Source organism: Panulirus ornatus, chromosome 36 (assembly GCF_036320965.1).
Source record: "Panulirus ornatus isolate Po-2019 chromosome 36, ASM3632096v1, whole genome shotgun sequence".
Classification (NCBI taxonomy): Eukaryota; Metazoa; Arthropoda; class Malacostraca; order Decapoda; family Palinuridae; genus Panulirus; species Panulirus ornatus.
This window is the reverse complement of record NC_092259.1, coordinates 14,747,985-14,765,088: the sequence shown is the minus strand read 5'-3', so window position 1 is coordinate 14,765,088 and position 17,104 is coordinate 14,747,985. Positions and strand designations below refer to the sequence as shown.

The 17,104-nt window shown below is 42.7% G+C and overlaps 1 protein-coding gene across 15 annotated transcripts in view; it reads left to right on the top strand.

Moving 5' to 3' along the window:
- LOC139760399 (uncharacterized) overlaps nt 1-17,104 on the top strand; it is a 216,838-nt gene that overhangs the window by 180,945 nt on the left and 18,789 nt on the right. For all 15 annotated transcript variants that reach the window (XM_071683539.1, XM_071683547.1, XM_071683535.1 and 12 more), the window contains 3 exons: nt 2,872-2,967; nt 8,868-9,035; nt 11,198-11,308. In XM_071683539.1, coding sequence (XP_071539640.1) covers nt 2,872-2,967; nt 8,868-9,035; nt 11,198-11,308 — 375 coding nt within the window. The remainder of the gene's footprint in view (nt 1-2,871; nt 2,968-8,867; nt 9,036-11,197; nt 11,309-17,104) is intronic.

The window sequence follows — 17,104 nt, the reverse complement described above, 5'->3', positions numbered from 1 at the left end:
GAGTCATGCAGGGAGTGCTCATTCTCCTCGAAGGCTCAGATTGGGGTGTCTAAATGTGTGTGGATGTAACCAAGATGAGAAAAAAGGAGAGATAGGTAGTATGTTTGAGGAAAGGAACCTGGATGTTTTGGCTCTGTGAAACGAAGCTCAAGGGTAAAGGGGAAGAGTGGTTTGGGAATGTCTGGGAGTAAAGTCAGGGGTTAGTGAGAGGACAAGAGCAAGGGAAGGAGTAGCACTACTCTTGAAGCAGGAGTGGTGGGAGTAGGTATAAGTTTGTTGAGTATTCCTGGGAAATTATATGGGAGGGTATTGATTGAGAGGGTGAAGGCATGTACAGAGCATCAGATTGGGGAAGAGCTGTGTGGTTTCAGAAGTGGTAGAGGATGTATGGATCAGGTGTTTGCTTTGAAGAATGTATGTGAGAAATACTTAGAAAAGCAAATGGATTTGTATGTAGCATTTATGGATCTGGAGAAGGCATATGATAGAGTTGATAGAGATGCTCTGTGGAAGGTATTAAGAATATATGGTGTGGGAGGCAAGTTGTTAGAAGCAGTGAAAAGTTTTTATCGAGGATGTAAGGCATGTGTACGTGTAGGAAGAGAGGAAAGTGATTGGTTCTCAGTGAATGTAGGTTTGCGGCAGGGGTGTGTGATGTCTCCATGGTTGTTTAATTTGTTTATGGATGGTGTTGTTAGGGAGGTGAATGCAAGAGTTTTGGAAAGAGGGGCAAGTATGAAGTCTGTTGGGGATGAGAGAGCTTGGAAAGTGAGTCAGTTGTTGTTCGCTGTTGATACAGCGCTGGTGGCTGATTCATGTGAGAAACTGCAGAAGCTGGTGACTGAGTTTGGTAAAGTGTGTGAAAGAAGAAAGTTAAGAGTAAATGTGAATAAGAGCAAGGTTATTAGGTACAGTAGGGTTGAGGGTCAAGTCAATTGGGAGGTAAGTTTGAATGGAGAAAAACTGGAGGAAGTAAAGTGTTTTAGATATCTGGGAGTGGATCTGGCAGTGGATGGCACCATGGAAGCGGAAGTGGATCATAGGGTGGGGGAGGGGGCGAAAATTCTGGGAGCCTTGAAGAATGTGTGGAAGTCGAGAACATAATCTCGGAAAGCAAAAATGGGTATGTTTGAAGGAATAGTGGTTCCAACAATGTTGTATGGTTGCGAGGCGTGGGCTATGGATAGAGTTGTGCGCAGGAGGATGGATGTGCTGGAAATGAGATGTTTGAGGACAATGTGTGGTGTGAGGTGGTTTGATCGAGTAAGTAACGTAAGGGTAAGAGAGATGTGTGGAAATAAAAAGAGCGTGGTTGAGAGAGCAGAAGAGGGTGTTTTGAAATGGTTCGGGCACATGGAGAGAATGAGTGAGGAAAGATTGACCAAGAGAATACATGTGTCGGAGGTGGAGGGAACGAGGAGAAGAGGGAGACCAAATTGGAGGTGGAAAGATGGAGTGAAAAAGATTTTGTGTGATCGGGGCCTGAACATGCAGGAGGGTGAAAGGAGGGCAAGGAATAGAGTGAATAGGATCGATGTGGTATACCGGGGTTGACGTGCTGTCAGTGGATTGAATCAGCATGTGAAGCGACTGGGGTAAACCATGGAAAGCTGTGTAGGTATGTATATTTGCGTGTGTGGACGTATGTATATACATGTGTATGGGGGTGGGTTGGGCCATTTCTTTCGTCTGTTTCCTTGCGCTACCTCGCAAACGCGGGAGACAGCGACAAAGCAAAAAAAAAAATATATATTATCCCTGGGGATAGGGGATTAAGAATACTTTTCACGTATTCCCTGCGTGTCGTAGGAGGCGACTAAAAGGGGAGGGAGCGAGGGGCTGGAAATCCTCCCCTCTCGTTTTTTTTTTAATTTTCCAAAAGAAGGAACAGAGGGGGCCAGGTGAGGATATTCCAAAAAAGGCCCAGTCCTCTGTTCCTAACGATACCTCGCTAACGCGGGACATGGCGAATAGTTTAAAAGAAAAGAAAGAATATATATATATAAAACTGTGTTAAAGTGCTCCCAAACTCAACCTGCAAGTGGTACCACCATGAGCAAGAACTCGCCCTTGACAGGTCTGTAACATCATCATAGGACAGACAAAATTACTGTGCAGCATTATTGAGGACCTTCTCACCCATTTCACTGTGCTCCCACTTACAGTGGAGTCTTGAAGACACATTAGCCTCATAAAATAGATCTAGGGGCTGCATAACTGATTAACCAGCCATATGTGCTGTAGGCCTGAAATGAAATCCAAAAGGGAAAAAAATGGAGAAGTAAACAAAGTGGAGGAAAAAACCTAAGATTTATTAGGGAACTGGAAAACCTTACTGTTGCTAAGGGGCAGGTCACAGCTGTCAAGAAAGACATGAGAATCTACAGTAGAGTTCCAAAGCATATCAGTGTAGGGAAAGATACATACATCACAAAGGACTATCTTTATGTTAGCAGTGGCCTTGCTGTCATCATTTGGTAGAGTGGCTTGCTGAGTATTAAATGGCCTAGCTTAATGGTAGGGGCACACAACTAGCCACTTTTAAGGAGTATTTATGAAAATGAATAAAGGGAATGTCTAAGTCTTCAAGCTCAGCTTTGTTTGATGAAGTACTCAACCAAGTATTCAGGCTTTTGTGCAGGGGTTGTCATGCAGTTGGCCTGGACAGACTTGTGTAGTTGTTAGTCTGACTGCCAACAAATAACATTTTACAGCACAAATTGTACAAACATACTGTGTGTGAATTGTTAGGAGTTAGGATTCTGTGGTTGTTGTTGCCGTAAGTTGGAGGTGCCTATAGCTCACTTTTAGACAAACCACTGAATAGTACTCGGTGTCCTCAGTCCTGTATTGATGTAGTGGCTCTTATAGGCAGGTGAGCGAGAGGCACGGGAAACAAGGCGGGCACAGGACTTGCAGCAGGACATGGCACGACTTACCAAAACTCGAGATGAAGCTCTCCGGAAGGTGAGTTAATGATTATTAGAACAATAATGGAGTATCCATGCTCTCTGTGTGCTGTTATTCTTCCAGTCAGGGCAGTCACACTGCTCACACTTCCATCTAGAACAAGCTTATACGATATTCTTCTATCCCAGGTCATCCTTACTGGGTACTTATCCTTTCAGAGTAGGTTCTGGCATACAGAATATTTGATATTCTCCCTGACAAATGTAAATAAACTTTTGTGTTCATATTCATATGGTACTCATTCAGCTACAATGCAGTGGGTACTTTCCAAACTTGGGATTCACCAGGATCACTGGGCACTTGTCCAGCCAGGGAATAAGCAAGTTTCTAAGTACTCCTATGAATAAGGGATTTTCATTTTATTGATAGATCACAGTGAGGTGCCTGAAGATTGGTGAAATGCATGTATAATGTCACTGTATAAAGGCAAAGGGGACAAAAGTGAGTGTTAGAACTATAGAGGCATGAGTTTGTTGAGGGTACCTGATAAGTTGTATTGGAGATTGGTGATTGTTTATGGATGGGTTGGTTAGGGAGGTAAATGCAAGTTTTGGAGAGAGGGGCAAGTATGCAGTCTGTTCTGGATGAGAGGGCTTGGGAAGTGAGTCAGTTGTTGTTCGCTGTTGATACAGCGCTGGTGGCTGATTTGGGTGAGAAACTGCAGTTGGTGACTGAGTTTGGTAAAGTGTGTGAAAGAAGAAAGCTGAGAGTAAATGTGAATAAGAGCAAGGTTATTTAGGTTCAGTAGGGTTGAGGGACAAGTTAATTGGGAGGTAAGTTTGAATGGAGAAAAACTGGAGGAAGTGAAGTGTTTTAGATATCTGGGAGTGGATTTAACAGCAGATGGTACAATGGAAGCGGAAGTGAGTCACAGGGTGGGGGAGGGGGTGAAGGTTCTGGGAGCATTGAAGAATGTGTGGAAGGTGAGAACATTATATTGGAGAGCAAAAATGGTTATGTATGAAGGAATAGCAGTTCCAACACTGTTATATGGTTGCAAGGCATGGGCTATAAATAAGGTTGTGTGGAGGAGGGTGGATGTCTTGGAAATGAAATGTTTTAGGACATGTGGTGTGAGGTGGATTGATCGAGTAAATAATGAAAGGGTAAGAGAGATGTGTGGTAATAAAAAGAGTGTGGTTGAGAGAGCAGAAGGGGGTGTATTGAAATGGTTTGGTCACATGGAGAGAATGAGTGAGGAAAGATTGACATAGAGGATATATGTGTCAGATGTGGAGAGAAGAAGTGGGAGACCAAATTGGAGGTGGAAAGATTGAGTGAAAAAGATTTTGAGCGATCGAGGCCTCAACATACAGGAAGATGAAAGGTGTGTAAGGAATAGAGTGAATTGGAACGATATGATATACCGGGGTCGACATGGTGTTAATGGATTGAACCAGGGCATGTGAAGTGTCTGGGGTAAACCATGGAAAGTTTTGTGGGGCCTAGATGTGGAAAGGGAGCTGTGGTTTCGGTGCATTACACACGACAGCTAGAGACTGAGTTTGAATGAATGTGGTCTTTTTTGTCTTTTCCTAGCGCTATCTCACTTAGGTGGGATGCTATTTCATGTGTGGTGACGGGAATGGATGAAGGCAACAGGTATGGATATGTACATGTGTATATATGTATATGTCTGTGTATGGATATGTATGTATTCCTGAGTCCATGGGGAAAGTAAGTAAGTAAGCAAGTAAGTTTTTATTAGTCAAATTGTAATACAAGATATAATACAAAATGAAACAAGATAAGTTCCCAAGTGCACTTTCGTATAATAATCACATCATCAGGGAGATACAAGAAAGAAATATAAGTCAGTTGATATACAACAAAGAGACGTAGCTAGGATGCCATTTGGCAAACAATATACTTGATCAGGTGCAAAATTGTGATGCTTTCCAATATGTATGTATACTTTGAAATGTATAGGTATGTATATGTGTGTGTGTGGGCATTTTTGTATATACATGTGTATGTGGGTGGGTTGATCCATTCCATGTCTGTTTCCTTGCACTACCTTGGTAATGTGGGAGACAACAGTTAAGTATAATAAAAGAGTAAGTTGTTGTTCACTGATGATACAGTGCTGGAGGCTGATTCGGGTGAGAAACTGTAGAAGTTGGTGACAGAGTTTGGTAAAGTGTGTGAAAGAAGAAAGCTGAGAGTAAATGTAAATAAGAGCAAGGTTATTAGGTTCAGTAGGGTTGAGGGACAAGTAAATTGGGAAGTAAGTTTGAATGGAGAAAAACTTGAGGAAGTGAAGTGTTTTAGATATCTGGGAGTGGATTTGGCAGTGGATGGAACCATGGAAGCAGAAGTGAGTCACAGGGTGGGGAGGGGGCGAAGGTTCTGGAAGTGTTGAAGAATGTGTGGAAGACGAGAACGTTATCTCAGAAAGCAAAAATATTTATGTTTGAAGGAATAGTGGTTCCAACAATGTTATATGGTTGTGACTCATGGGCTATAGATAGGGTTGTGCGGAGGAGGGTGGATGTGTTGGAAATGAGATGTTTGAGGACAATATGTGGCGTGAGGTGGTTTGATCGAGTAAGTAATGAAAGGGTAAGAGATGTGAGGTAATAAAAAGTGTGGTTGAGAGAGCAGAAGGTGTATTGAAATGGTTTGGTTGCATGGAGAGAATGAGTGAGGAAAGATTGAAAAGAGGATATATGTGTCAGAGGTGGAAGGAACAAGAAGTGGGAGACCATATTGGAGGTGGAAGGATGGAGTGAAAAAGATTGTGAGCGATCGGGGCCTGAACATACAGGAGGGTGAAAGGTGTGCAGGGAATAGAGTGAATTGGAACGATGTGGTATACTGGGATCGATGTGCTGTCAGTGGATTGAACCAGGGCATGTGAAGCATCTGGGGTAAACCATTGAAAGTTTTGTGGGGCCTGGATGTGGAAAGGGAGCTGTGGTTTTGATGCATTATACATGACAGCTAAACTGAATATGAACTAATTTGGTCTTTCTTGTCATTTCCTGGCGCTACCTCGTACGCACACAGGGGAAGGGGGGGTGCCATTTCATATATAACCCTGGGGATAAGGGAGAAAGAATACTTTCTACATATTCCCTGTGTGCCGTAGAAGGTGACTAAAAGGGGAGGGAGTGGGGGGCTGGAAATCCTCCCCTCCTGTTTTTAATTTTCCAAAAGAAGGAACAGAGAAGGGAGCCAAGTGAGGATATTCCTTCTAAGGCTCAGTTCTCTGTTTTAAACACTACCTCGCTAATGTGGGAAATAGTGAATATGTATGGTATTACAGTGTAGTTTATTAAAAAAAGGCTTGACTATGTTGTTGATATGTTGGTAAGGATATTCACTGTATATTTGGACCCCGGTGAAGTGCCTGAGGATTGGTGGAATGCATGTATAGTGCCGTTGTACAAAGGCAAAGGGGATAAAGGTGAGTGTTCAAACTACAGAGGGGTAAGTTTGTTGAGTATTCCTGAGAAATTACATTGGAGGGTATTGATTAAGAGGGTGAAAGCATGTACAGAGCATCAGATTGGGGAAGAGCAGTGTGGTTTTAAAAGTGGTAGAGGATGTCTGGATCAGGTGTTTGCTTTGAAGAATGTATGTGAGAAATGCTTAGAAAAACAGATGGATTTGTATGTAGCTTTTATGGATTTCGAAAGTTATATGATATGGTTGATAGAGATGCTTTGTGGAAGGTTTTAAGAGTATATGGTGTGGGAAGTAAGTTGCTAGAAGCAGTGAAAAGTTTTTACCAAGGATGTAAGGCATGTGCATGAGCAGGAAAGAGGAGAGTGATTGGTTTCCAGTGAATGTCAGTTTGTGGCAGGGGTGTGTGATGCACCCATGGTTGTTTAATTTGTTTATAGATGGGGTGGTTTGGGAGGTGAATGGAAGAGTTTTGGAGAGAGAGGCGAGTATGCAGTCTGTTAGGCCTTCTCATCCACAATGTTTCACAAGCCCTGTTTCATTCCATTGAGAGCATTTCAACCACATTATACCACATCATTCCAGTTCATTTATTCCTTGCATACCTCTCACCTTCCTGTATGTCCAGGCCCTGATTGCTCAAAATCTTTTTCATTCCATCCTTCTATCTCTAATTTGATCTTCTGCTTCCCTTGTTCCCTCCATCTGACACATATATCCTCTTCGTCAATCATTCTTCACTCATTCTCTCCATGTGTCCAAGACCATTTCAACACACCCTTTTCTGCTTTCTCATCCACACTCTTTTTATTCATACTTCGTTCGTACCTTTTCATTACTTAATCAAACTACCTCACATCACATATTGACCTCAAACGTTTCAATTCCAGCGCATCCGCCCTCTTCCATACAACCCTATCTATAACCTATGCCTTGCAACCATATGATATTGTTGGGACTTCTATTCCTTTAAAAATACCCATTTTTGCTCTCTGAGATAACGCTCTCTCCCTCCACACATTCGTCATTGCTCCCACAATCTTCAACCCCCTCCCCACCCTGTGACTCACTTCAGCTTCCATGGTTCCATGCGCTGTTAAGTCCATTCACAGATATCTAAAGCACTTCACTTCCTCCAATTTTTCATCGTGCAAACTTATGTCTGAGTTAACTTGTCCCTCAACCCTACTGAACCTAATAACCTTGCTCTTATTCACATTTACTCTCAACTTTCTACTTTCACACACTTTTCGAAACTCAGTCACCAACTTTTGCAGTTTCTCACTCAAATCAGCCACCAGGGCTGTGTCATCAGTGAACAAGAGCTGACTCACTTCCCAGGCCCTCTCATCCCCAACAGATTGCATACTTGTCCCTCTCTCCAAAACCTTTGCATTTACCTCCCTAACCACCCCATACATAAACAAATTAAACAACCATGGGAACATCACACACCCCTACCACAGACCGACCTTCACTAGGAACCATTACTTTCCTCTCTTCTTAATTGTGCACATGCCTTACATCCTTGGTAAAAACTTTTCACTGCTTCTAACAGCTCCCCCCCCCCATATATACTCTTAAAACCTTCCACAAAGCATCTTTATCAACCACATCATATGCCTCTTCCAGATCCATAAATGGTACACAAAAATCCATCTGTTTTTCTAAGTATTTTTTACACCTGTATATATATGCAGTGTTAATGACATGGCCTCAGTTAGGGTATTCAGTTGCTTATGCTATCACAGGAGGAAAAAAAGCCATATATTCTGTCTATCTATATCTCAAACTCCCTTTCCAGTATTGGAACATATATTCTGTCTATCTATATCTCAAACTCCCTTTCCAGTATTGGAACTTCCTCAAAGGGGTGGCCACGGCAATAGTCTCCATAACTAGTGAAGTCCAGTGCTGTTTCTTAACCTTTAGTGCCTCACTGTTAACAGGACACTGGTAGAGGGCAACTCTAGTGCTGTGTTTGCTAAGAGTCCTACCTAATGTTCCTGCTGACTACTTAAATCTAATGTTCCAACTACTACCTATAATTTCAACCTAATGTTCTGGCCTAAGTGATTGTATGTACTACTTCTATCTACTGCTATCATTTTGCCCAAAAGGAGGGCTAGCACATAGTGCTCACCATAGGAAAGTCTAGAGTTATGAAGAATGAGCTGTGTGAGTTAAGTGTTTTCAGGTGTTACATATGACAAGGAGAGATTGTAAATTTGTGGACAATGCCAGTGGTCCACGTGTTAGTGAGGCAGAAAGAAAAGATAGCTACCTAGGTTAGAGGAGTGCAACTTGACAACCATTGAAGTGCTGGCTCACTAAGCAAATGTCACTAACCCTCCCGATACCCAGGCAGTTAGTGCTGGTAAAATACCTCCCTGGTCATTGGCTGCCTACCAACTTCTCCACTTAGTAATAAATGTGCTAAAAGAATATTTGATCCCAAATGAAGTTTGTGAAAGAGCTGTGTATTTCAGGCTTTGAACATGGAGGCATCACTGGGAGAAACCCTGGAAAGTGTTGAAGGCACCAAGATCATGGAGAAGCTGTGGGAAGCCCAGCTGGCCAGTATTGAGGAGGAGATGGCTAGGCTCCTCTGTGAGAGTAATCAGCTCAAGGACTGTAATGCTGCACTTCATGATCAGGTAAGAGATTATGAGAGAAGCTTGGTGATTGGACTGATGGGGAGCTGAGAAGGGGGCTAGGAGAGGGTTAAGAACTGTGAGAGGCTGGTGTATAGACTATCTGAAGAGATTAGTGGAAGACAGGTTTACAGGCTGAATCGAAGGTCAGGTAAAGGCTGAGGTAATAATGGACAGGGCGGGGTGCTTAACCCTTTATGCAGGCACTTGAAAGTCTTATGGGTTTTGAAAATAGGTGTTTTCAAGTAAATGTAAAGGTAAGAAAATTCTCTTATGAAATGAAAGTCCTTTACATAAGAATTAAGAAAGGCAGGTGAAACAAGTAAAATAGGCCTCAACTTTTCACGGGAAGGAAAAGAAATTGGAAAGAGCCTAAATAGAATTAAGAGATGAAGGTAAAACAAGTAAAATAGGCCTCACCTTTTTCCTGGAAGTAAAAGAAATTGGAAAGAGCGTAGTATGAGATAGTGCTAAGCCTGGTGTTGGCTTATCTTGACTTTCACCACTTTGTTTATCAATTCAGATTAATTTCACTGAACATATTGTTCCTACCAAACAAATAACACTGTTATCTATACATAGCAGTCTACAGGAATAACTTCCATACACCATTGCTGGAAGGTCGCTAGAGAATTTCTGTGTGATTGTTAAAGAATGCCTTAGGCATCTCGTGCCACGACCATAGTTTAGCTTAAATTCATCTGTTGATGTAAAGAACAAATCATAGATATGTATAATGTCCTCTTTACTAAGCAATGTATATTTACATGAACTCTGATTAAAGTGTTAATGAGGAGCTGGTTATGGATAAAGAGTCAGAAAATAGGTGAGAAGATGAAGTTTTGACAGAGAAGAGGATGGTGAGGGCTAGATGACAGGTATGAATAGGGGATAGGTGAGACCCTGAGTGTGGACTCATGCTTAGGTGCTGAGAATGGTGTTGAAGGGGCTCTGAAATGGAATGAATGAGGGTTTGTATGAGAAGCTAATGGAAAGGTTGCATGTGTAACAAGGGGAGAGACTTCATTAGGATTTGGTTGTTGGGAAGATATGGGTGATGTGCTGGTTTAGGGATTGATTTAGGGCATAGGTGAAAGGTATGGCAAAAGGTTAAGTGAAGGGTATGGTGGAAGCTGGACAAAGAGTGTAGTAAGGGGTTTGATAAAGGTATACCTGAGAGCTTAGGGACATGGCTGGATGGAAGAATGGGTGAAGGAGGAAGATGAAGATGTATGGTGAGGACTTAATGAAGGGTTAAGAAAGGGGGCAAAGAGAAGGATATGGGTAGAGTTTGAATAAGCTGTCTGTAATCAGGAACTGAGTTGCTTGATAAGACAAATACATGGCATTTTGCCAAAGTAGGTGAACTGCTAGGTGAGGATCTGAGAGTGTGATCCATTGTAAAACTGAATGTGCTGCAAGGTGATGAATTGAGCGTAAGGTATGCTGCAAAACTGGATGTGCTGTGAGGTAAGGAGTGGAGTGAGAGGTGTGTTACAGGACTGGGTGAGTTGCTTGGGAAGGGACTAAGTATGGGGAGTGTTGAAGAGCTGGATTTGCAGCTAGGTAAGGAATGGATAGATTGAGGCATGTTGCAAGTTAGATGAGTTATTAGGCAAGGGGGTGAGTGTGGAACATGCTGCAGAACTGAAAGTGCTGCAAGGTAAGGGACTGAGTGTGGAACACAGAGCAGGACTGGATATGTTATTAGATGAAGGGGTTGTGATGTATGTTTGAAGATTGGATGTGATGGATGTGATACTATGTAAAGGGTTGAGTGCAGGGTATGTTGTACATTTAAGTGATATGCTGGATGAAGGCCTGAGTTTCAGACATGATGTGCGAGGAGCTGACAGAGTTGCTTGTAAAGGGGATGACAGTTCGGGCATAAACTGCTGAAGAGCTTCTCCCCCTCTTCCAGGCACCAAAAAACTCATAGTTGTATGGCCTTGTGCTGTCAGACTGCCATTTAGTTGTTGACAGGGAGGGACATTGCCCTCCCACTTGAAGAATACAGCTTTAATGGTGGGCACCTTGAGGGGCTGGGTTAGCAACTTAGTGAGGGACTGAGGTGATAGCAGTGAATGAGATTAACAAAAGTTGAGACACATACATATCCCATCCAAGATATTAAGCATAAATAACTCCCTCTCCTTCATATACAGCTATCTGCAAGTCAGAGTGAGGGTGAGAGGCTGAGAGGCCAAGTGAGGATGAGAGAGACTCAGTTGGAGGAGCTGCAGCAAGCACGTGATCTCCTGGCCAATGATGCTCAGGTAAGCAAACTGCTGAATTTGTTTGGTGCACCTGCTATTAGATCCAAAGTCCACTATTTTGTCAGTCATTCCCAACATCCCATTAAGTTTATAAATTTAGTATGCATTATAAACAATTGTTTGCTGTATATTTGTAATTTTACTAACAGGTATTTGTGTGGTGCAGGTATATCTTTTTTGTAGATTCCCAATGATGCCTCTGTGAAAGTGAAATCTTCATTGAAATGAAATGAACAACTTTAGACAACTGGTGTTTGAGCACCCACCTATTGGTAGAATGATACTGAGAAAATTAAAGAACATAAGAAAGAAGATTGATAACTCTAAATAAATATGGGAAGTGTATCAGTTGTTGTTCACCGATGATACAGCTCTGGTGGCTGATTTGAGTGAGAAACTACAGAAGTTGGTGACTGAGTTTGGAAACGTGTGTGAAAAGAGTAAGTTGAGAGTAGATGTGAATAAGAGCAAGGTTATTAGGTTCAGTAGGGTTGAGGGACAAGTTAATTGGGATGTAAGTTTGAATGGAGAAAAGTTGGAGGAAGTGAAGTGTTTTAGATATCAGGGAGTGGATTTAGCAGTGGATGGAACCATGGAAGTGGAAGTGAGTCGTGGGTTAGGGGAGGGGGCGAAGGTTCTGGAAGCATTGAAAAAATGTGTGGAGGTTGAGAACATTATCTTGGAGAGCAAAAAATGGGTATGTTTGATGAATAGTGGTTCCAACAATGTTACATAGTAGCAAGGAGTGGGCTATAGATAGGGTTGTGCAGAAGAGGGTGGATGTGTTGGAAATAAGATGTTTGAGGACAATATGTGTCATGAGGTGGTTTGATCGAGTAAGTAATGAAAGGGTAAGAGAGATGTGTGGTAATAAAAAGAGTGTGGATGAGAGAGCAAAAGAGGGTGTATTGAAATGGTTTGATCACATGGGGAGAATGAGGAGGAAAGATTGACAAAGAGGATATACGTGTCAGAGTTGGAGTGAACGCGGAGAAGTGGGAGACCAAATTGAAGGTGGAAGGATGGAGTGGAAAAGATTTTGAGTGATCAGGGCCAGAACATGCAGGAGGGTGAAAGGCATGCAAGGAATAGAGTGAATTGAAACGATGTGTTATACCGGGGTTGATGTGCTGTCTATGGTTGAACCAGGGCATGTGAATTACAGAGGTATAAGTTTGTTGAGTATTCCTGGGAAATTGCATGGGAGGGTATTGATTGAGAAGGTGAAGGCATATACTGAGCATCAGATTGGGGAAGAGCAGTGTGGTTTCAGAAGTGGTGGAGGATGTATGGATCAGGTGTTTGCTTTGAAGAATGTATGTGAGAAATACATAGAAAAGCAAATGGATTTGTATGTAGCATTTATGGATCTGGAGAAGGCATATGATAGAGTTGATAGAGATGCTCTGTGGAAGGTGTTAAGAATATATGGTGTGGAAGGCAAGTTGTTAGAAGCAATGAAAAGTTTTTATCGAGGATGTAAGGCATGTGTACGTGTAGGAAGAGAGGAAAGTGATTGGTTCTCAGTGAATGTAGGTTTGCGGCAGGGGTGTGTGATGTCTCCATGGTTGTTTAATTTGTTTATGAATGGGGTTGTTAGGGAGGTTAATGCAAGAGTTTTGGAAAGAAGGGCAAGTATGCAGTCTGTTGGGGATGAGAGAGCTTGGGAAGTGAGTCAGTTGTTGTTCGCTGATGATACAGCGCTGGTGGCTGATTCATGTGAGAAACTGCAGAAGCTAGTGACTGAGTTTCGTAAAGTGTGTGAAAGAAGAGAGTTGAGAGTAAATGTGAATAAGAGCAAGGTTATTAGGTACAGTAGGGTTGAGGGTCAAGTCAATAGGGAGGTAAGTTTGAATGGAGAAAAACTGGAGGAAGGTGAAGTGTTTTAGATATCTGGAAGTGGATTTGGCAGCGGATGGAACCATGGAAGCAAAAGTGAATCATAGGGTGGGGGAGGGGGCGAAAATTCTGGGAGCCATGTGTGGAAGTCGAGAACATTATCTCGGAAAGCAAAAATGGGTATGTTTGAAGGAATAGTGGTTCCAACAATGTTGTATGGTTGCGAGGCGTGGGCTATGGATAGAGTTGTGCACAGGAGGGTGGATGTGCTGGAAATGAGATGTTTGAGGACAATATGTGGTGTGAGGTGGTTTGATCGAGTGAGTAATGTAAGGGTAAGAGAGATGTGTGGTAATAAAAAGAGTGTGGTTGAGAGAGCAGAAGAGGGGGTTTTGAAATGGTTGGTCACATGGAGAGAATGAGTGCGGAAAGATTGACCAAGAGGATAAATGTGTCTGAGGTGGAGGGAACGAGGAGAAGTGGAAGACCAAATTGGAGGTGAAAAGATGGAGTGAAAAAGATTTTGAGTGATCGGGGCCTGAACATGCAGGAGGGTGAAAGGCGGGCAAGGAATAGAGTGAATTGGAATGATGTGGTATACCGGGGTCGATGTGCTGTCAATGGATTGAACCAGGGCTTGTGAAGCGTCTGGGGTAAACCATGGAAAGTTGTGTGGGGCCTGGATGTGGAAAGGGAGCTGTGGTTTCGGTGCATTATTACATGACAGCTAGAGACTGAGTGTGAACGAATGGGGCCTTTATGTGTATGGGGGTGGGTTGGGCCATTTCTTTCGTCTGCTCCTTGCGCTACCTCGCAAACGCGGGAGACAGCGACAAAGCAAAGAAAAAAAAATATATATATATATATATATATATATATATATATATATATATATATATATATTTATATTAAGAATATATGGTGTGGGAGGCAAGTTGTTAGAAGCAGTGAAAAGTTTTTATCGAGGATGTAAGGCATGTGTACGTGTAGGAAGAGAGGAAAGTGATTGGTTCTCAGTGAATGTAGGTTTGCGGCAGGGGTGTGTGATGTCTCCATGGTTGTTTAATTTGTTTATGGATGGGGTTGTTAGGGAGGTAAATGCAAGAGTCTTGGAAAGAGGGGCAAGTATGAAGTCTGTTGGGGATGAGAGAGCTTGGGAAGTGAGTCAGTTGTTGTTCGCTGATGATACAGCGCTGGTGGCGGATTCATGTGAGAAACTGCAGAAGCTGGTGACGGAGTTTGGTAAAGTGTGTGGAAGAAGAAAGTTAAGAGTAAATGTGAATAAGAGCAAGGTTATTAGGTACAGTAGGGTTGAGGGTCAAGTCAATTGGGAGGTGAGTTTGAATGGAGAAAAACTGGAGGAAGTGAAGTGTTTTAGATATCTGGGAGTGGATCTGTCAGCGGATGGAACCATGGAAGCGGAAGTGGATCATAGGGTGGGGGAGGGGGCGAAAATTTTGGGAGCCTTGAAAAATGTGTGGAAGTCGAGAACATTATCTCGGAAAGCAAAAATGGGTATGTTTGAAGGAATAGTGGTTCCAACAATGTTGTATGGTTGCGAGGCGTGGGCTATGGATAGAGTTGTGCGTAGGAGGATGGAGGTGCTGGAAATGAGATGTTTGAGGACAATGTGTGGTGTGAGGTGGTTTGATCGAGTAAGTAACGTAAGGGTAAGAGAGATGTGTGGAAATAAAAAGAGCGTGGTTGAGAGAGCAGAAGAGGGTGTTTTGAAATGGTTTGGGCACATGGAGAGAATGAGTGAGGAAAGATTGACCAAGAGGATATATGTGTCGGAGGTGGAGGGAACGAGGAGAAGAGGGAGACCAAATTGGAGGTGGAAAGATGGAGTGAAAAGGATTTTGTGTGATCGGGGCCTGAACATGCAGGAGGGTGAAAGGAGGGCAAGGAATAGAGTGAATTGGAGCGATGTGGTATACAGGGGTTGACGTGCTGTCAGTGGATTGAATCAAGGCATGTGAAGCGTCCGGGGTAAACCATGGAAAGCTGTGTAGGTATGTATATTTGCGTGTGTGGACGTGTGTATGTACATGTGTATGGGGTGGGTTGGGCCATTTCTTTCGTCTGTTTCCTTGCGCTACCTCGCAACCGCGGGAGACAGCGACGAGGTATAAAAAAAAAAAAAATATATATATATATATATATATATATATATATATATATATATATGTTTACCAAATGGTGTCCAAGCTTTGTCTCTTCGATGTATATCAACTGACTGTTATATTTCTCTCTTGTCTCTCCCCTGATGATGTGATTATTACACGAAAGTGCACTTGGGAACTTTTCATGTTTCATTTTCCCCGTGGACTCATAGGAATATCTTGATCACGCACAAAATTGTGATCCTTTCCAATATATATATATATATATATATATATATATATATATATATATATATATATATATTTTTTTTTTTTTTCTTTGTCGCTGTCTCCCGCGTTTGCGAGGTAGCGCAAGGAAACAGATGAAAGAAATGGCCCAACCCACCCCCATACACATGCCTTGATTCAATCCACTGACAGCACGTCAACCCCGGTATACCACATCGCTCCAATTCACTCTATTCTTTGCCCTCCTTTCACCCTCCTGCATGTTCAGGCCCCGATCACACAAAATCTTTTTCACTCCATCTTTCCACCTCCAATTTGGTCTCCCTCTTCTCCTCGTTCCCTCCACCTCCGACACATATATCCTCTTGGTCAATCTTTCCTCACTCATTCTCTCCATGTGACCAAACCATTTCAAAACACCCTCTTCTGCTCTCTCAACCACGCTCTTTTTATTTCCACACTCTTTTTATTTCCACTCTCTTACCCTTACGTTACTTACTCGATCAAACCACCTCACACCACACATTGTCCTCAAACATCTCATTTCCAGCACATCCATCCTCCTGCGCACAACTCTATCCATAGTCCACGCCTCGCAACCATACAACATTGTTGGAACCACTATTCCTTCAAACATACCCATTTTTGCTTTCCGAGATAATGTTCTTGACTTCCACACATTCTTCAAGGCTCCCAGAATTTTCGCCCCCTCCCCCACCCTATGATCCACTTCCGCTTCCATGGTTCCATCCGCTGCCAGATCCACTCCCAGATATCTAAAACACTTCACTTCCTCCAGTTTTTCTCCATTCAAACTCACCTCCCAATTGACTTGACCCTCAACCCTACTGTACCTAATAACCTTGCTCTTATTCACATTTACTCTTAACTTTCTTCTTTCACACACTTTACCAAACTCAGTCGCCAGCTTCTGCAGTTTCTCACATGAATCAGCCACCAGCGCTGTATCATCAGCGAACAACAACTGACTCACTTCCCAAGCTCTCTCATCCCCAACAGACTTCATACTTGCCCCTCTTTCCAAAACTCTTGCATTCACCTCCCTAACAACCCCATCCATAAACAAATTAAACAACCATGGAGACATCACACACCCCTGCCGCAAACCTACATTCACTGAGAACCAATCACTTTCCTCTCTTCCTACACGTACACATGCCTTACATCCTCGATAAAAACTTTTCACTGCTTCTAACAACTTTCCTCCCACACCATATATTCTTAATACCTTCCACAGAGCATCTCTATCAACTCTATCATATGCCTTCTCCAGATCCATAAATGCTACATACAAATCCATTTGCTTTTCTAAGTATTTCTCACATACATTCTTCAAAGCAAACACCTGATCCACACATCCTCTACCACTTCTGAAACCACACTGCTCTTCCCCAATCTGATGCTCTGTACATGCCTTCACCCTCTCAATCAATACCCTCCCATATAATTTGCCAGGAATACTCAACAAACTTATACCTCTGTAATTTGAGCACTCACTCTTATCCCCTTTGCCTTTGTACAATGGCACTATGCACGCATTCCGCCAGTCCTCAGGCACCTCACCATGAGTCATACCTACATTAAA